Source organism: Canis aureus, chromosome 23 (assembly GCF_053574225.1).
Source record: "Canis aureus isolate CA01 chromosome 23, VMU_Caureus_v.1.0, whole genome shotgun sequence".
Lineage (NCBI taxonomy): Eukaryota > Metazoa > Chordata > Mammalia > Carnivora > Canidae > Canis > Canis aureus.
Genome location: NC_135633.1, coordinates 26280911 through 26302596, shown reverse-complemented (window position 1 = coordinate 26302596; position 21686 = coordinate 26280911). Strand labels below are relative to the sequence as shown.

The following is a 21686-nucleotide window of genomic DNA, read 5'->3' as shown; positions in this document are numbered from 1 at the left end:
TCAGACAGGTTAACAATATAGCAATACACTAGATCCAGTTTGTATTTTGGTCTATTTGTTAGAAAACTAGATCCCAAAATTGTAATGAAAGAAAAATTCATATATGAACCAAAAAGAACTAAATATGTTGAAAGGATAGAATGTAACTGTAAAAATGAAAATTAAAAAAAAAGGAATATGAACAGACAATTGAACAGAACAAAGCAATACACTGTATCCAGAGTGTACTTTGATCAGTTTGTTAGAAGAAACTACACCTCAAAATTGTAAAGAAAGAACATGTATGTACAAAAATAAAATTAAATACAATGGAAGTATAGGATATAACTGTAAAGATAAAAAATTTAAAACACTAACAAAACAGAAAAAAAACAAAATCAAAGAAGAAGAGATTAAAGAAAAAAGTGAATATGGTCCAACAGGTGAAGAAAACAGAGCCATACACTAGATTCTGAGTGTATTTTGGTCTCTTAGAAGAAACTGCATCCCAAAATTATAAAGAAAAAAGAAATTTTACGTGTGTGTATAATGAAATACGATGAAAGGATAGGATGTAACTGTAAAAATGAAAATTTAAAAATATTTTTCAGGGATCCCTGGGTGGCACAGCGGTTTAGCACCTGCCTTTGGCCCAGGCCTCGATCCTGGAGACCCGGGATCGAATCCCACGTCGGGCTCCCGGTGCATGGAGCCTGCTTCTCTCTCTGCCTGTGTCTCTGCCTCTCTCTCTCTCTCTCTCTGTGACTATCATAAATAAGTAAAAATTAAAAAAAAATTTTTTTTTAAGATTTTTCAGGGATCCCTGGGTGGCGCAGCGGTCTAGCGCCTGCCTTTGGCCCAGGGCGCGATCCTGGAGACCCGGGATCGAATCCCACGTCAGGCTCCCGGTGCATGGAGCCTGCTCCTCCCTCTGCCTATGTCTCTGCCTCCCTCCCTCTCTCTCTCTCTCTCTCTCTCTCTATCTGTGTGACTATCATAAATTTAAAAAAAAAAATAGATAAAAAAATAAAAATAAAAATAAAAATATTTTTCAAATAGAGTTGATAAAATAAGAAATTGGTTGAAAAGGAAAGAGAAGTTAAAATTGAAAGACTAAAGAGTCATGGGGGAAAAAAAACCATGAATTCTATATACGATATTTCCATAGCATGGGAGTTTTGAATTTTTCAGTGATGAGAAAACTTGGTTTTGGCTACATGTTCTTGCTGATTTTCGGGGGGGGAGGGCCCTGTTGCACTGATTCTCAAGTTTCTTTGCCCCAGGCAGAATTGCACTACCCTTGCCAGGGGTCTAGGCTAAATAATCTGGGATTTCTCTTATGTGGCTTTTATTCCCTGAAGCCTTTTGTGCAGCTGTAAAGGATGAGAGTGAAAAAGGTAGCCTCCTAATCTCTAGCCCTGAAGCTGAAAGTTTGGGGCCCCACTCCTCAGTGCACCCCCAGGGAAAAGCAGTTAACCACTCCTGTCTCCCTGGTCTCCATTGGTACTCTGCTCACCGAGCCTGTGACAGAGCATTTCTTTCTCAGGCATCAAAGAATCTCCAAACCCTGTAGACTACTGCATTGTGCTCCTGGGCCACTCCTTCCCAGGGAGAGAGGAGGGTCTTGCCAAGATTTCTTTTCTTTTCTTTTCTTTTTTTTTTAAAGATTTTATTTATTTATTCATGATAGTCACACAGAGAGAGACAGAGAGGCAGAGACACAGGCAGAGGGAGAAGCAGGCTCCATGCAGGGAGCCCGATGTTGGATTCGATCCCGGGTCTCCAGGATCGCGCCCGGGGCCAAAGGCAGGCGCCAGACTGCTGTGCCACCCAGGGATCCCTTGCCAAGATTTCTGCTGCTAGCTGGGCCTCTGCATGGAGAACAGTTGTACCAACTGTGCCTTAGTTCATGGTTTGTAGCAATATTGAGCCGAAAGCCCACTCCTGGGCTGACTGAATGCAGCCAGTTTCCCCACTCCAATGCCTGGGAACTCTTCTGGCTCAGGTACCCCCGTTCTTCCTGTGACCCCAAGGATTCCGAGACCACACTGTCCCACCAAGGGTTCTGCCCCCGCTTCACTACCTGAGCACCTTTCGGGCAGGAACGCCCCTCACCAGAGCAGACTTCCAAAAGTTGATTTAGTGCTTTGCTGCTCTATCACTTTCTGTAGCCAGCTTAAGGAGGATCCCTCTCTCTACCGTTTAACTTCCCATATATCACCTTGGATTCACTTATCTGTACCTCCTACCTTGCAGAAAGTGGTCACTTTTCTATTTGTATAGTTGCAGCTATTCTTTTCTTAGGTGTCTGGTTGAGTTCACAGGGGTTCAGAATGATTTAATAGCTATCTAGCTGCATTCCTGGGAGCAGATCTCCTACTCCTCTGCCGTCTTGGACTCCACCTTCTACTAACTTTCTAAAAGTAAAAATATTTCCAGTGATATCCAAGTAACTGATATTTTAGTGATGGATTTATAAAAAACATAACCAAGAATATGTCAAGAACTTTGTTAGCTTTAACTACAACTTTTTATTTTTTAACCATGAGTTTTGAATGAATTCTTAGTATTTTCTGGATTTCTGCTGACAGAATGTTCAAAGTTACATTAAAAGCTGGCAGACATTCTATTTAATTTTTTTATTAAGATTTTTATTCATTTGAGAGAGAGAGAGAGCACAAGTGGGGGAAAAGCAGAGGGAGAGGGAGAAGCAGACTCCCTGCTGAGCAGGGAGTCCAGTGCGATGTGGGGTTTGATCCAGGATCCCTAAGATCATGACCTGAGCCAATGATAGATGCTTAACTGACTGAGCCACCCACGCAGCCCACTGGCAGGCATTTTAAATAATTTTTCAGATCATAAACATAGTCAGTATATATTGTTTATGAATGTCAATGTGCGTATAGTGTTCTATAGCATGTTTGTGGTAGAGCCCTTTTTCTTTAATTTTAAAAAAGATATATGTTCTGTTTGATTACCAAATTACCAAAAGAAAATTTGCAGAATACTAAGAAACCCAAGCACAAAATTAAAATATAAATAACTCTATTATGCAGCAGTAAATTACTCTTAATGTCATTTTGGCATAATTTTCTAGTCTTTTCTATGCATATATTATATATACATGTTTCAGAGATAGTATAAGTAGTTTTCTTTTTTTTCATATAAAATACATTGTGAACTATTCCTGTCTTTAAATATCACTTGAAGGACACCTGGATAGCTCGGTTGGTTAAGCTTCTAACTCTTGGTTTCAGATGTTGGGGTCCAACATCAGAAAGGGGGTCCAGGATCGAGCCCCCTTCCCCATTGGGCTCACTGCTTAAGGGACAGTCAGCTTCCCCTAACTTCTCTCCCTCTGCCTCTCCCCCTGCTCCTGCTCTCTCTCTCAAATAAATAAATAAATAAATCTAAATAAATAAATAATACTTGAAGATGTGATTTTAATGACCACCTAATATTTTATTAATATGTGATCAATTTCTTGACTTTTTTTGTATGCTTTCATAAATCTGTAGTAAAGGTTCTTTTATACAAATCTTTGTATATACCTCTTTGATAAATTCCTTAAGATACCTTTTTATAACTTCATTTTCTGATCAAAAACAAGGATTTGTTAATACTTTCCATATAGACTGATTACCTTCCAGAAAGATGTAATTTTACATTCCTAAAAGCAGTGTATGAAAGTACCTATTTCCTTGCACCCTTATCAAAACTGTATTTTATAACTAAGTAAGTATATCCGTAAGAACAACAATTTGGATGAATGTATAGTATTCTTAATTAAATATTTTAATTTTTTCTTGCTAGTAAGTTGAACATTTTCATTGTATATTATTTAAACTATTCTTCTGACCTTACAAACTGAACAAAAGCATGGATCCTTCAGGGAACAAGATAGTAATGCTGAAGGTAGTAATGATACATTAACAGAGTTGGAACCAATATTTTATACCAAGCTAACTGACATCCAGTGTAATTTATTATATACTTAGATCCTATTAGATACTATTTTTATACATGGTTGATATAGTACTGGTAGCAGACATTTTCATTTCAGACCATTCATTCATTTATAATTTAACAGATACTTACTAGACGCTTCTAATGTGCCATTTAGTGGACACACAATAGAGAACAAGATCCATATGGCCTCTATTCCCTTGGAGGAGAATAAAAATACAAAAGTAGCCTCATTCATTAACTATTTATAACTTGCCACACATAATACTAACATTATTACATATATTATTTCCTTTAAGATTAAAATGATACTTGGAAACTACATTTTGGAGACATGTATGTGTTTGGTCAAATTGGTTCATATCAGCTGAAATACTAACATGCTTTATTAAAGTCCTTTCAGTATCAGAAATGTGGTACATTTGTGTAGCATAGAATGCACACAAATCATCACAAAATTTCATTTCACTTAAATATTGTTGTGGGACCTTCAGTCCTTAGAATGTTGATAATGAGTTTAAAAGGGGAGGCATGATGAAAAAGCTAATTCCTACTTAAGGCTAAAATTTGTCATGCTTCTGTAAAATTAGAGCCTAAAATCATCTGTGTTAGGCTATAAATGCCTTTTCAATTTGGCTTTTGTTTGCACTTTCTACATAGAAGCTATAGCACTGTCACACAAAACACTAGGGGCTCTTGCCAGAGGAGACAGTCTAAGCAATCCACAGATGTCGAAGAAACTCCCTGGGACTTTACTGCTTGTTTACAGAAAGAGTCACCCACCATCATCATAGATTTTCTATAAGCTAGGGATTTTTCTTTAAGAGATCAAAAGCTAACAGAGAGAAACTGGAATGTTTTCACCAAATAGGGAGCTTTTAAAATCTGAATAAACCTCCACAACTGTTTAAAGAAAATTAGGTTTGGGACCCCTGAGTGGCTCGGTCAGTTAGGTGACAGACTCTTGATTTGAGCCCAGGTCATGATCACAGGGTCATGAAATTGAGCCCCAAGTCATCAGGCTCTGTGCTCAGCAAGGAGTCTACTTGAGATTCTCTTACTCCATCTGCCCCTCCTCCCACTTGGATGTGCACAAGCGCTCTCTTATTTCTCTCTCTCTAAAATAAATAAATATTTTTTAAAAATTAAGTTATAATTGTAAGTACCATTAAACTTTGAAATAAGAAAGTAGAAACGTAATTGCTCTCTTATAATTTTGAATCCATTACATAGAGAGGAATTTAAGGCACAATCTGTTAAAACTAGTCTTACTAAATGGGGGGAAATATGTTTAGTTGTAACTTTTTTAGAAGGGGAATTATTTTCATTGCTGCCAAGAAATGGATCCTGCCTTTCTTGACCTTCCTTCCTTCCTGAATGTCCTCAGCTAATGTTATTTTCTGTGATTCAAATAATGCTGAGCACAGCAGAGGGTTTTGCTGGAATTGAATGCAGTATGAACATGTGAGTGTTTATAAGAAGAAAAGCCAAATTCTTTTTTTCATAGACTCTACTTGAAAGCTATGATGTCCCAAATATGCCCCCCAAAAGTACAATTTAGCTACTATATTAAAATTTGAAAATATCCTACTTTACATGTTTAGCTCAAAAGCCACTTTTATTACATGTGAAGACTCAACTTTTGTGGCTCTTATTCTTACTATATTTTTAGAAAATTTGGCATCTTAAATATGTTTTAAAGTGCAACTCCAAGACCTTTTTAAAACCCGAATTGATTAGTTGGGAAAACAAATAATCAAGATAATAAATTAGTCTTAGGCAAGCTTTTTAAATACTGATTTTAATAGTTAAGAACTGAACTGTTCTCTTAATAAAAATTGTGACTGATCCTTAAGGACTTTCAAATACATTCAGGCATCATTTCCTCCAGAAAATCTTCCTTAAAACTCTACATCTGTTGAATTGGCTTTCTTTTAGCATTTGGTATAATTAAAATTACCTGTTATTTGCTCACCCCGACTGGCCAAATTCTTCATGGTTATGTGTTCAAATACACCACATATAAACAGTCAGCCCTTGGCATAGTTCTTGGCACAGAGTAGGTTTACAGTAAACATTTTGTTGAATTGAACTCTTGAATAATCACTTTATTATCATGCTTATCACAGGTTCCTTTCTGTCATAGTATTCTATATTACATAGAAAATTCAGGTGCAAAAGAAAAAAAGAAAAAAAATTCAGGTGCAAAGAAATTTAGTTGTCACATGTGAGTGTACCACACATCTAAGATTTTTCTGGTCAGAGGCTGTCTTGGGGCTCAAAAGATCAGACCATGTTTGCTACAGCCACGAATTGTAGTTTGGAGGACGGCAATGGAAACATCGAAGGCCATCACACTATTTCCTTTCTATTAATGGTCCCATATATCAAAAAAATGTATATTAACTCTTCCCCAAAATTTCAATATAAGGAACGTTCCTATTGCCTGCATCAGGGTTATTGTCTCCTAAACTAAAACTAAAGCTTTAAGTTCTTCATGCTAAATACTTTCTGGCATTTCAGTAGTTTCATGTCAAAAGTACATACAAAAGATGCCACTTAAATAACAGCCAAAAGATCAACATAGGAAAATTCTAGATCTAAATTGGAATGCCAAAAATTCTTATAGTTGCAGCAGTCATATTTACTATCTGATATCTATATTTTTCTAGTTTATATACCTAAAGAACCAAACTTCTGTAGTAGTTTTTTGAAGAATTCTTTGGTTCCTGCATCAAGCCTTTTGGCCCTCCAGCTCTTTATGCTTCTAGCTAAAAATTTATGCTTATACTTTTTTATATAAGTATGAAACCAAAACAGTTACCATTTAAATGCAAACAAATCTATAAATCAATAAAATTCTAACTGATAAAATAATTAAATGATAGCTGATATAGATTAAAGATTAAAAAATTACTTGAAATAGGAATTATGATATTATCTCTAAGCTGTTTCAAATTCCCAGTACCTGTTCTACCATATACCTATAATGACTCTTCTCTCATCACCCTTTTTGCTTTGCTAGTATTGCATTTACTGATGTCATTTGATCTCCACATGTGCAACTGTGTCATTACATTTTAAATTCAAGGTAATTTTAAGTTCAAGATCTAGTCTCATTAACTTAAGACCATTGGAGTTGAACTGCTTGACATAACCATAAGCATAGGCATAGAAATCCTATGGCAATTTCCAGTAAAAGGTGATCATCCATATTATCCTGGAGTAAATTAAATCATTTAAAATTATTTATTTAAATGAAAACAAAAAATTTTAATTCCCACAAAGAATTTATGAATTTATTAACTGCAAAGATTATGTGGTTAAATCTTCGGCTTTCACTTTAAGGAAAAATACTCCAATTAATTTTGTCTGTATAGTATGTATATGTGAGGAACAAAAGAGATTTGGGGCTACTAGGATTGGGAAAGGAGCAAGAGATTTCCTAAAGCAGTATGCTCAAGCCAGTAGATCTTGGCTTGAATCTCTTGACATATCCTGCTTTAAGTTTACCTGGGTATGTGACTCACCTTTATCACATTTTACTTGATTGTTGATTCTAGTGGGTTTATTACAAATGAAGATTAATGGTTAGGAGTAGAGTGAGATGGAAATAATGGATGGCTGAGGGATAAAATGAGTTCCATATATATTAAAAAGTGGTCAAAATGATACATATTAAAATTTCCGAATCAAGTATTTGTGGTATCTGTGAAGCTTCTTGCAAAACTCTGGATTTCCTGAAACATTGAGATGGAAACATGGTCACTAAATAAACAGCAGAGGCTCCTGGATGGCTCAGTCATTTAAGCGTCTGACTCTTGATTGCAGCTCCATTCATGATCTCAGGTCCTGGGATCAAGTGCCCCATCAGGCTCCATCTCATGGGGAGTCTGCTTGTCCCTCTGCCTATCCCCCCCGCACACACTTGTGCATTCTCTCTCTCTCTCTCTCTCTCTCTCTCTCTCTCTTTCAAATAAGTGAAATCTTTAAAAATAAGTAAACAGCAGCAGCAACAACAATAAAACCTGGGGAGAGAGAGGAATCTGATTTCCAGAATTACCACATTATACTACTTTAAATGTCTCATTCTTTAAAAAATTGAGACATTTGAAGAAAGAGAAACGTATAGCCCTTACAGAGGACTAAAAGGAAGTCAACAGAAACTGACCCCCAAGAAGCACATACATAGGACTTTCTAGACAAAGAATTTTAATCACCTCTTTTTAATATGTACAAAGAGCTGAAGGAAACCATAAAGTCAAAGAACTAAAGGAAAGTCTGAGAACAATGTCCGACCAAAGAGAGAATATCATCAACAAAGAAAAATTACAAAAAGAAACCAAATAGAAAAATACAGTAGTTGAAATAAAAATACATTAGAAGGGTTCAGCAAAGTTGAGCTGGCAGGAAAAAAAAATCCATGAATTTAAAGTCAGACAATTGAAATTATCCAGTCTGAGAAAGGAATAGTATATTTAAAGTCTGATTTTAAAAATAACACATAGGGATGCCTGGGTAGCTCAGCAGTTGAGCATCTGCTTTCAGCTCAGGACGTGATTCCAGGGTCTGGGATCAAGTCCCACATCGGGCTCTTTGCAGGGAGCCTGCTTCTGTCTCTGCCTCTTTCTCTGTGTCTCTCATGAATAAATAAATAAAATCTTTTAAAAAAAAATAAAATATAACACATAAAGCAATAATTTTAAAATATTGTTAATGGGCTTATAACATGTAAAGATACATTTGTATGACAGAAATAGCACAGATGAGGGAGAGAGTAAAACTATGTAGGACCAGAGTTTGTATGCTTTTGGAATTAAGTTTACATTAATCCAAATGAGTTTGCCTTAAATTAAGATGTTAGTTGTAATCTCCAGGTAATCACTCTGAAAATAATTCCAAAAATATATATAAAAACATCAAGGGAATTAGAATGGTATACTTGAAAGTGCTGTTTTAGGGGCACCTGGGTGACTCAGTCAGTTAAGCATCTACCTTCCACTCAGATATGATCCCAGGGTCCTGGGATCAGGCCCCCACTTGGGCTCCTTGCTCAGCAGGGAGCCTGTTTTTCCCTGCTCCCTCTGACCCCCACTCCTGCTTGCTCTCTCTCTCTCTCTCTTCCTCTCTCTCAAATAAATTTTTTTAAAAAAGAAAATGTCTATTTTGCGGGTCTCATTAGGAGATACTATTATCTCTTCATTTTTTAAATGAAGAAACTGAGATCTAGAGAGGTTACACTGTTTAAGTACATAATAGAATTGAGACTCAAAACCAAGTCTGTCACAAAAATCTCTGTAATAGGTCCTATCAAGGACGTCGATGAAAATCTTGGGTAGAACATAGTACTATTATCTCTTCATTTTTTAAATGAGGAAACTGAGATCTAGAGAGGTTACACTGTTTAAGTACATAATAGAATTGAGACTCAAAACCAAGTCTGTCACAAAAATCTCTGTAATAGGTCCTGTCAAGGACATCGATGAAAACCTTGGGTAGAACATAGAAATGGTTAAGCTTTATTATTTTAATAACCATGTTTTATAGTACTATACTCTTTTGACTCCAGATCAGGAGTTTATTTTTTTTTAATTTTTATTTATTTATGATAGTCACAGAGAAAGAAAGAGAGAGAGAGGCAGAGACACATAGGCAGAGGGAGAAGCAGGCTCCCACCGGGAGCCCGATGGGATTCGATTCCGGGTCTCCAGGATCGCGCCCTGGGCCAAAGGCAGGCGCTAAATCGCTGCGCCACCCAGGGATCCCCAGATCAGGAGTTTAAAGCTCAGGAAGTTTCAGTATTTTCCTAGAGTAATATTTTTAGTAAGCAGTATAGCTGAATTTGACTACAAGTGTATATGGTTCAAAGCTTTCTGTCGGACCATGCTGCTTTTGCGTTGCAACCTAAATATTGAGATGGTTTTAACACACTCACAAGCAGTTATGCATGCTAGTAAATAACTCAAGAGAACAACACAGACTTTATAGAAAAGCAATATTGAATTTTCCTTTTCTGGAGTTTTGTAATTCATGGAGTTTTGTAATTCACAGATGAGAACTTTCTTATTTGTTTTCTCTTTCAACCTAAAAGAACTCAGTGTTTTTAAAAAAAACAACCTGGGTGATCTGTTTCTAATTTTACTTTATATCAATTGATATATTCATCTATGTGTTAAAATATTTACAGGGACACAGATGCAGCCCAGTACTTGCTTTGATCTCTTTTCTTTAATTTTTATTTTTAAATTTTTTTATTGAAGTATAGTTGACACACAATGTTACATTATTTTCAGGTGTACAGCATAGTGATTGGACATCTCTATGTATGCCATGCTCACCACAAGTGTAGCTGCTACATGTCATCAGACAATATTACTACAATACCATTGACTATATTCCCTATGCTGCACCTTTCATTCCCATGACCTCTTCAATCTCTCTAAATTTGTAAAAAGTGATCTTGGTTATGTATAGCTGGGGTCTTCTCAGAAAGATAAATGCAGGCAGGCAATCATTGTTCTCTTCCATCAGCAAAGGAGGACTGTAGAATTTCATGATTTAATTTTAAGAGAGCTTATATTTGTCATCATCTTGATATTTATATCCTTGACTTTTACCAAAGACTATTTTAGAATATCCATTGCTCTTAGAAAAGAATTTGGCTTTCTAGGCTGCATTAAGGAAACTCAAGAGATTTCAACATAATTCTATGACTGTAGAATCTGTGCCCTTCCTGGATCTAAATGAGGAGGCCACTGTTTAAAGTCTCACTATACGGGGATATTGCATCAGAAAAATGCTTAGAAAAATGGACACATTTTCTTTCTCCTTACCCCTAATTCAGGATAGCATCAGAAAAATGCTTAGAAAAAGGACACATTTTCTTTCTCCTTACCCCTAATTCAGGATAGCTTTCCTCTTCAAACAAGTTCCTGGGCATTTATACTTTCTTGTAAAAAAAAAAAAAAAAAAAAAAAAAAAAAGGTTCAGTGGAACATCCCAGTATTTTAAATTTCTGAATTTGTCTTTAAGATATCCACCCCCCTTTATTTTTTTACTAATTTGAATTGTATTTACTATTATGAGTTTGTGTTGTAAAACTCAACTGATTTTAGAAATCAAGTTGATCAAATGAGTATTGGTAATAATACATAAGGATCGTGTGGTCTTTTGGTAACAGAAGAGAACATGGCTGCTTAAAGGCATTCAAGTTCAATTTTTCAAATTGGAAAACTACCAGACCATTAAAACATGTGGCTCATCAAAGGCCTATGGCTTCTCAATTTAAACATTATAGACTTCTTCCCCTAGCAATTTATATCAGATGTTTTATAAGTTTGACTATTCAAAATACATATTTGGTTGAGTTACCTACTAAATTTTTGCATAGTGGAGACCACCCAGGAGCTCACTCTGCCAGATTAACTCATATTTGTATAAACCATGGAAGAATGCCTCTTCTGCCATTTCTGAGCAAATACATGAATTCTAGTTTACCATTGTAATTACCATTACAAAATTTGTGGCTCTTTACACAGCTTTCTATATTAATTGAATTTGTGCACATCTGCTCATTTGAAAATGAACAAACAAGTGTACTTAAAACATTCTTATGCCTTCCTCATTAAATGATAGGGTTCAGATGCATCTTCACCATGCATGCCCTTGTTATATTTATATTATAGTTATGACACATTTACCATTTATTGAAAGCTTTGAGTAGTTCTTACCTTACTTTCAATTTTCAGGAAATATAGGTAGCTGGGCACCTGGGTGTCTCAGTTGGTTAAGAGTCTTCCTTAGGCTCAGATCATGATCTCAGGGTCCTGAGGTTAAGCCCTGTGCTGGCTCCCTGCTCAGCAGGGAGTCTGCTTCTCCCTTTCCCTCTGCCCACCACTCCCCCACCCCCACCCCCACCCCCGCTTGTGCTTGCGCATGCTCTCTCTCAAATAAATAAAATCTTAAAAAATTCACAAAGCTTTTGAAATATATTTGTGGTTCAGTAATAACAGTTGTCTACTTCAAACTTTTACATCTGTTTAATTGAAGAGAATCAAGAATATAAAGCAAACTATCGAATTATACTTGCAGTTAATTACCTAGATGAATCAAAGTTTTTCTTATAATACAATTTTCAAAAGAAATAATTTAAATAGTTCAGCTGATAAAAGCTACAGTTATCATTCGTAACCTATTAGTGAGGAGTCTCTTAATTGCAAATAACAAAGACTCAATGCAAAGTAACTTGAGCAAAGTGGGAATTTGTTGGCTCCAGTAACCAATTACAGGGTGGACAAAGGGGTGCTTACTCAGAAACCACCCAATCCAAGGACATTCCCTGTCTCTCCCTTCTGCCCCGTGGTCCCAGCTTCACTCTGCCAAATTTCTCGTCACTGCTTTTCCTTGTGAGTTGGTATAAATCTCTTCTACTAAAGATAGACTTCCTCTGTTTGGTAGGAAAAATAGCCATTTGGTGGTAAAGAATAGGCTTTTTGGACTCAATAGCCATTTGGTGGTAAAGAATAGGCTTTTTGGACTCAGCTTCCATCCCAGGAATCACTGGTTTAGGTTAAATGTCAGTAGTAAATGTTAGCTGCCTGTGTCAGCCATCATTATTACTATTTAAATAAAGATAAATAAGAGGAGAACAGTCCAAGCCAAGAGAATAACTTAATTGGAAAATGAAAGTGAATGTCATTTCCTAAAATGGCTCAAATGTGGTTGCAATATAGAGCACAATGCAGATAACAGTAATGAGAGACGGTGCTAATGAGAAGTAATTTGGAACTAGATTATAAAGAGCCATAGATACCAGCTGAAGAATTTTGACTTTTCAAAAACAGTGGGAGCCACTAAAAAAAAATTATAGCATCACTTTTTTTCCTGATCTGATACTCAGGCTTTCTTTTTATTGTTTTCTAGAAAATTCCCAACATATATTGCAATAAAAAGTTGTATGATGACTCCCATGTACTCATTATCCAGCTTTAACAGATACCAATAGATGGCCAATCCATTGAAGATTTTTAAGGAAGGCAAGAGAGTAATTGTGACACTTCCTTTATTTAATCTTCACAATGTGCCTGTGAAGTATATGGTATTCCCACTTTCCCTAATTACAAATGAGAAAACCATCAAAATGAAGAAGTAACAGTGCTGGCATTCTAACCCACATACAACTTACTTCAGAATTCAAATTCTTTCCTGTGCTGCATCATGCTGCCTCTAATTCTGATGTAGAGCATGATTCTGTTGAAGACAGCTGTTGATCTGCCTCCCTGTTGGGGCTGTTGACCCTATTCAGGATGGTAGATTTCTCTGCTCTAGCCACTGTGCCTCCTCCAGGGTCACCAGGATCTAAGTCAACATAAATATTCAACCTAAATGCTAAGCTAAATGTTCAGCTAAAATGACTGCTTAGTCCAATAATTCTCAAAGTATGGTCCTTAGACCAGCAGCATATTGTTAGAAAATATAAATTCTCAGCCCTCCACCCCCATCCCAGCCTACTGAATCAGAAATTCAGGGGCTAGGAGCTCATGATCCCTATATTGCCATTTTCTATGTGGGTTTGTTTGTTTGTTCTGTTTACTGTGTTTAAATAAAATGCTCCAAATTGTTTCCTGCAAGCATGAGGTTAAGACCATCTACCAAGAGTATTCCTAAGACAAAAGCATATTAAAAGAATTTATAGGTTTCTTTTTTAACAGGTTTGAAAACCATGTCCTGACTTAGGAATTCTTACTCATACAACACCAGCAGTCTCTCTGGGGATATTACATAACTACACGGAAAGGAATTTTAAGGCACTTTTTACTGCCTATATTTAAAGTGCTTGATGGTGCCATCTGGTGGTGTAAGCACTATAGAACGTGCAGCTTTGTTAGTGCTTTGGGGATAGAACATGTGTATTTTTAAAAATCAGTTTTACAGTAAAAGTTTAATGGAATAGTCAAATATAAGATGTACAAAGAATTTATCTACTGTAAAACCTCCATTGAGAATTCTTAGATATGATACCAAAACACAAGCAACAAAAGAAAAATAGCTAAATTAAACTTGATCAAAGTAAGAACTTAAGCACATCAGAAAACACTACTGAGAAAGTGAAAAAACAGCCCACAAAGTAGAACATATTTGAAAGTCATAGAGCTCATGAAATAGAAGTATCCAAATACGTAAAGAACTCTTCCAGTTCCACAACAACAACAAAAAAACAACCTAATCTAAAAATGAGTGAAGGACTTAAATAGACATTTCTCCAAGGACAATATACAAATGGCTAATAAGCACATGAAAAGATACTCAAAATTACTAGTCATTACATAAATGCAAGTCAAAACTACAATGAGATACTGCTAAGATGGCTTGAATAATTTTTAAACACAAACAGAAAATAACAAATGTTGAAGAGGATGTAGAGAAATTGGAACTCTCATACATTGCTGATGAAGAAGTAAAATGGTGCAACCACCATGAAAAGGCTTGGCAATTCCTCAAATAGTTAGACATGGAATTACCATAGGATCCAGCAATTTCACTACTAGACATATACCCAAGAGAATTGGAAACAGATGTTCAAATGAAAACTTGTACATAAATAAATGTTCATAGAAGCATTGTCCATAATGGCCAAAAAGTGGAAACAACCCAAATGCCCATCAACCAATGAACAGGTAAATAAAAAAATGGCATATCCATATAAAGGAATATTATTTGGCCATAAAAAATAATGAAGTATTAATACATTTGATGAACCTTAAAAATATTATGCTATATGACAGAGACAGGCACAAAAGGACACATGTTATATGATTCCATTTATATGAAATGCCTAGAATAGGCACATCTATAGAGATAGAAAAATTAGTAGTTGCCAGAGGCGGGGGGAAAGGGGAGAGTAGGATTTCTTTGGGGGCAATGCAAATGAGATAGTAGTGGTAGTTGCACAGCACTGTGAATGCACTAAAAGCCACTGAATAGTACACTTTAAAATAGCTAAAGTAGGGATCCCTGGGTGACGCAGCGGTTTGGCACCTGCCTTTGGCCCAGGGCGCGATCCTGGAGACCCGGGATCGAATCCCACGTCGGGCTCCTGGTGCATGGAGCCTGCTTCTCCCTCTGCCTATGTCTCTGCCTCTCTCTCTCTCTCTCTCTCTCTCTCTCTGTGTGTGACTATCATAAATAAATAAAATTTTAAAATAAAATAAAATAGCTAAAGTGGTGGATTTATGTTGTATGTATTTTACCTCAATTTTTAAGAAGACCTCCATTGATCGGCAAGAGTCCAGAACCTTTTTTGGTTATTATTATTATTATAGATATATTTTGCCCACAGTAGTTGGTAATATGTATGCTATTTGTTCTACTTTTTTGACCTAAAATTATTTATACATGTTTTTGCAGCTATACTTACCACAGTTTTTGTTGGCATGTATACTTAGTTATATATATATATAGATAGATAGATATAGATATATAGATATGTTATATATTATATATAGTTATATATAACTTAGTTATATATATGTAGATATATATGTTATATATTATAACATATATATATATATCATAGCTTAATTATTTTTCAAATGTTTAGTGGTTTTCTTTTTTTTTTTTCCTTTCAATTTCATTGAGTCCTGCTCTAAATGCATAAACAAAGAGTATTTAAAACTCTTTATAGGGATGCCTGGGTGGCTCAGTGGTTGAGCATCTCCCTTTGGCTCAGGGGTAATCCCAGGGTCCTGGGATTGAGTCCTGCATCAGGCTCCCCGCAGGGAGCCTGCTTCTCCCTCTGCCTATGTGTCTGCCTCTCTCTTTCTATCCTTCATGAATAAATAAATAAAATCTTTAAAAAAAATAAAACTTTTTATGGACCTTTCATTGGTATTTCTTCCCCAGATTGTACTGAGTCACTTTCTTTAAACGATTTCTGTGGTGTTTTTTTCTCTAATCTATAGGAAGAATATACTAATTTATAATACTACCAACAATGGATGAGAAAAAAATGGAGGATATTAATGTTTGCATGTCTACCCTGCACATGCACTATGCCTGGATCCTTTCACATCCACTGTTTTATTCAACTCCCACTCCTACTCTGTTATAAAGTAACTAGAGGGGTTGATGCAGTTTTTAGACAAAGATAAAAACGCAACCACTTTATCTCTAAGTTTTGTCCCACAGCTTTACCAGTATTGAATTTATCTTTTTTAATTCCTATTTATTAGAAAAGACATTTTCTCAGGTGATTGTTTACTGTTGACATGTATGCTTACATAACTGTCTTAGCTTTTCTCCACTTATTATTAATGGATTTTAAACAATTTACCTTGTAAGCATTATATATCAGAGCTTTGTCATCATACTTTTGCTTTTACCCTTTTACAGGCTCTCGATGGAAATGTGTATGATCACCTGAAGGATTATTTAATAGCCTTCAGCAGGACTGAGCTAGAGACATGCCAAGCTGTGCAGAACACATTCCAGTTTTTATTAGAAACCTCCAGCAAGGTAAGTTACCTTTATTAAAATACATGATATGTTATCCATTTTAGAATCTAAAATGTTTTTGCATATAAACAAAATGAAGTTACCGATACATTAGAAGAATTCTTTAAAGGGCAAATTTCCTGGAAACAGTATTCTTCTAACAAAGTTGGAAGGTGTTCTCTTCCCTCGGTGAGTTGGCACAAAGGGGAAAAAAGGGAGGTGATGACACAAGCCAGCTGAGACTTGAGTCTTTTGCCATGTATGTGCTTTTGAGAAGAAATGATTTAAAGAGTTTTACCTTCAACTTAAATAAATTTGGGGAACAACAAGGTCATGTGTCAATGCAAAGAATAATAAAAAAGCACAAAAGGGAAAGTAACATTTTATTATTGTTGAAGAAATGAATACTCGATCTTGTTTTTTTAAAAATTAACCTTACCTTTTATGTGCTGTCATTCTTTGATAGTAATCTTTTTATTCAAAAGTGTTGAGATCCAGCAACTTTGCTGGCATATTCACACACTGCAGAGAAAGCAAACGAAATTATTTGAATTCTTCAAGATCTGACAAATTAAAATTTTTTGCAGCAGAGAAACTGTTCTTTTGAAGATAAATTGTTCTTGTGATTAGTAATGTTATTTTTATTCTGATAAATGCATAGCAAATATTCCCTGACTGAAAGCATGCAATTGTAAAAATATATTCATTTTTTAATATCTATTTTTAAAGATCCAGCTTGGTCCTCTTTTTTGGCAGGGGAAACAGGAACTGGCTAATACCTTAAGATATTATTTGGAAAAGAATCAGGGTTTCTTAGGAAAGAGTCATAGACTCTTCTTCCTGAATACCTCATATGTATGTATTATTGTTTTCAGTGTACCATAGCTCTTTTATTTTTAGAAAAGCATTTAAAATATTAAGTTGATATGGGAATATAAAGATCACTAGCCTGGTGCTTTGAAATCCTGTCATAACTTCTATTTTCCTTTATTTTTACTCTCCAGAATCCAATACAAGGTATAAAAGGATTGATATATGGAAAGAAAGATGGGCAGAAAGATAGATAGTTATATGAAAGCAAATGTAGAAAAATGTTAATTGGTTAAAGCATCTGCTTTCAGCTCAGGTCATGATCCCAGACTCCTGAGATAGAGCCCAGCATTGGGCTCCCTGCTCAGCGAGGAACCTGCTTCTCCCTCTGTCTACCCCCGACTCATCTTGCTGTCTCTTTCTCTCTCTCAAATAAATGAATAAAATCTTTAAAAGAGAAAGAGAAAAAAGAAAAGTGTTAATTAATCTAGGTAGTGGGTATATGGGTGTTTCCGTACAGTTCTTATTTTAATGTATGTACATTTGTAATTTTACATAAGAGAATGTTGGGAGAAAGTCTATAAAAACATCCTGGCTTTGTTCCATTTATGGAATGGTTGATTTTTGACTAGTGATCAAATTGTTTATTTTTTTTAAGATTTTTTTTTTTATATACCTATTTGACAGAGAGAGAGCACAAGCAGAGGGAATAGCAGTGGGAGAGGGAGAAGCAGACTTCTGCTGGGCAGGGAGCAAACTTGGGGCTTAATTCTAGGACTTTGGGATCCTGACCTGAGCCAAAGGCAGATGCTTAATCGACTGAGGCACCCAGGGGCCCTGTGATCAAATTGTTTATTGATCCATTCAGGGTTTCTATTCCTGTTTTTGTACATTTTTGTAACTTATACTTTCCTAGGAAATTCTCATTTATCAAATTTGATGGTATATGTTTGTGTATAAACTTCTGTGCCTCCACAGTTGTCTCCTTTTTCATTTCTAATATAGTTTGTGCTTTCTCTCACTGTGATCAGATTTACCAGTCTATTCTATTAATCTCTTCCAAGAGCCAACTTTTGTTCTACTCTTCCATGTTATTATTTCCTTAATTTCTGACTTTATATTTATTATTTCCTTCTACTTTGTTGCAGCTTATGTGCTTATTATTTTTCAAGTAAATCCACTTAAGACTAAAAATCTTTTTCTACTTTAACTGCATTATATATGTAGGGCTATTTGTTGTTTCTACATTTTCCCCCTTGTTAACTGATGAATTATTTAGAAGTGAGTTTTCCCAGTCTTCATTCAGTGGGAGTATGGAGTGGAGTAACTTTTTTCATTTTTAATTTTATTAGAAATTATATTTTGTTTTTATTTTATTACATTCTGATTTTATCAGAGGTTGTCCTCTGACAAAATTGTCTGAAATCTCTTTTTCTGAGAATAAGTTAGATTGGATACACTACCTTTAGTTTATAAAGCAGGTAAGTGTACAGTCTTTAAAAATAACTAATATTTTACACAGCACTTAATTTTCTAGGAGTTTTTAGCATATCTTCTGAGGTTGGTATTATCATGCCCATTATATAGAGAGGAAAACCGACTCAGGAGGTTTATGTGGCTGCCTGAGGCTACATACTCGTATAGTATTGTCCATACTCTACTACCATACTGTATTATCTCTTTAATTTATATTATTTCCATAGAAAATGAATTTAAAATGTATAAACTGATTTGGACACATAAAGAGATAAGCTTTCATTTTCCTCTGCAGTCACTCATAGGAATATCTTGCTCCCCAGAGATGAGTAATAAATGAGATGCTCTTCTGTTTAGATTGAAAGTAAGAATGATGCAACTAGGAGATGAGCTCTTTTGTTCCAAATACAAGAGTTCATAACTTCAAGTTTTATCCCATGTGTTTTTCTGTTATAAAGAACTTGTTATGCTACTCTTATAATATAGTAAGAGTATTTTTAGTAAAAAGCAGCACAGTGATCTGATAACCCCGAGGAAAGTTTGAAACTCTAGGTTTTTATTCTACACCCTTATTAGCCTTCTTGGAGGAGGAGGTTATTCTTCCCACCGTATCTAAATTATATCTGTGCATGTTCTCAAATATATTTTGGGGTAACTGTACTGACACTGTAGCTATACTACACTACTTTTTTTTTTCTTTTGCTACCATTTATTTGCTATGTGGTATGTACCCAAGACATGAGTCATGTCTAGTATCCTACTCCCTGATCCCAGGAGACAGGGTAGGCAAGGAAAGCCCAAGGAGAAGCTACCATATCATGGGGAAATGGTAGGGGCTAGTGGAGGCAGGGGGAAACCCAGGCATCCTGCTCTGACTTCTAGCAACTTCTACCCTCAGTCATGAGGGGTGCCCTATTCTCCCATCCAGTGATCCCAGGTGCAGCAATGGGAGAGGGGAGGACAAAAAAGGAAGATGACTCAGTGCTGGATGGAGGCGTCCCTGCTCTGCATGGCTATTTGGCTCTGGCCTTAACTATAGGTGAACTGTAGTTACAGTGCTCTCTATATCTTACATCCCCTAAAGGGAGAACCTGGCCCTAGGAGTTTTTGTTTGATTTTAATTATTTATGAAGCTTGCTTTTCTCCTTAATATTTTATGAAGTGCTTTGTATATGTAACTGAAGCAGATGTTGTCATAAATATTTTCTCTAGGATAGTAACTCCAAAAGTAGTTCCACTGGCCTTTATAGTTTGTTCACATGTGCTTGCTTTCTGTCTGCAAAAGGAAACTCCTACCAATTAGTAACATTAGCTCTTCTCTTTAAACAATTCAAAAAATAAAATTGTTATTCTCTATTTTGTTGGAAATTAAATTATTATTGCCATTCTTAATACTTGGAAGACTAAGCAAAAAAAAAGTAAACTTAATAAAATAAAGGAAAAAATTACATGATCATCTCAAAAGACACAGGGGGAAAAAAAGACAGGAAAAGCATTTGACAAAATTAAACATTTTTTTTAAAGATTTTATTTATTCATAGAGACAGAGAGAGAGGCAGAGACATAGACAGAGGGAGAAGGAGGCTTCCTGTGGAGAGCCTGATGCAGGACTCCATCCAGGACCCTGGGATTATGACCTGACCCAAAACAGACACTCTACCACTGAGCCACCCTAGTGCCCCAAATTAAACATTTTTTCATGACAAAAACACAAATTAGGAGTAGAAGGGAATTTCATTAACAGATAAAAGGCATTTATTAACACTGCACTCAGTGGTAAAAATCTGAAAGCTTTCCTTCCTGAGATAAGAAACAAGACAAAGATGCCCATTTTCCCCCACTGTTCTAGAAGTCCTAGTGCGATCAGTTAGTCAAGGGGAAAAAAATGGGATGGCTAGTTAGTTGATCATCTAACTTTGGCTCAGGTCATGATTGTGGGGTCCTGGGATTCAGCCCCACTTTGGGTTCCCCACTCAATGAGGACTCTGTTTCTCCCTCTGCTTGTGCTAGCTCTCTCTCTCTCTCAAATAAATGAGTAAAATCTTAAAAATATATATATATAGAAGTAAACCAAAGTGAAAGGGAAGAAATAAAATTATCTGTATTTGCAGATGATGTAACTATACATAGAAAATACTATAGAGACCACAAAAAAAAGTACTGGACCTAATAAATGAATTCAGCAAAAGTTACAGGTAGAAGATCAAAGCACAAAAATCAGTTGTGTTTCTATACTCCCATTACTGAATGAGCCAAAAGAAACTTAAGAATTCCAACTGTAATTGTATCTGAAGAATAAAATACCAAGAATAACTCTAAATAAGGGTTTGAAAGACTTGTACATTGAGAAACTACAAAACATTGCTGAAAGAAATTAAAGAGGACCTAAATAAATGGAAATAATAAATATTTATGGATTGAAAGATTTCATATTACTAATATTGCAGTATTCCCCCAAAGCATTCTACAGATTTAGTCAATCCCTATCAAAAATCCAACAGCCTTTTTTTTCAGAAGTGGAAAAGCTAATCTTCAGAGTCATATGGAACTACAAGGGGTCCTAAATAACCAAAAATAACACTGAAAAGAAAAAGTTGAAGAACTCACAGTTCCCAATTCCAAAACTTACTGCAAAATTAATCAAAATAATGTGGTACTAACATAAGGATAGACATATAGACCAATGAAATAGAATTGAGAGTCTAGAAATAAGCCCAAACATATGGCCAATTGATGTTCAACAAGGTTATGAAGGCCATTTAGTGAAGAAAGAATAGTGTTTTCAACAAAAGATGTTAAGACAACAGGATAGCCACATGCAAAAGAATGAAGTTGAACCCCTGCCTCATTCTATATACAAAAATGTATTCAAAATGAATCAGTGACCTAAAGCTATAGAAGAAATCTTTATGACCTTGGATTTGGCAGTATGTTTTTAGTTTTAATAGTAAAACAGCAGCAAC

The 21686-nt window shown here is 35.6% G+C and overlaps 1 protein-coding gene across 5 annotated transcripts in view; it reads left to right on the top strand.

The window, feature by feature from the left end:
- FCHSD2 (FCH and double SH3 domains 2) overlaps positions 1-21686 on the top strand; it is a 338349-nt gene that overhangs the window by 232293 nt on the left and 84370 nt on the right. For all 5 annotated transcript variants that reach the window (XM_077866897.1, XM_077866896.1, XM_077866900.1 and 2 more), the window contains one exon: positions 16336-16458. In XM_077866897.1, coding sequence (XP_077723023.1) covers positions 16336-16458 — 123 coding nt within the window. The remainder of the gene's footprint in view (positions 1-16335; positions 16459-21686) is intronic.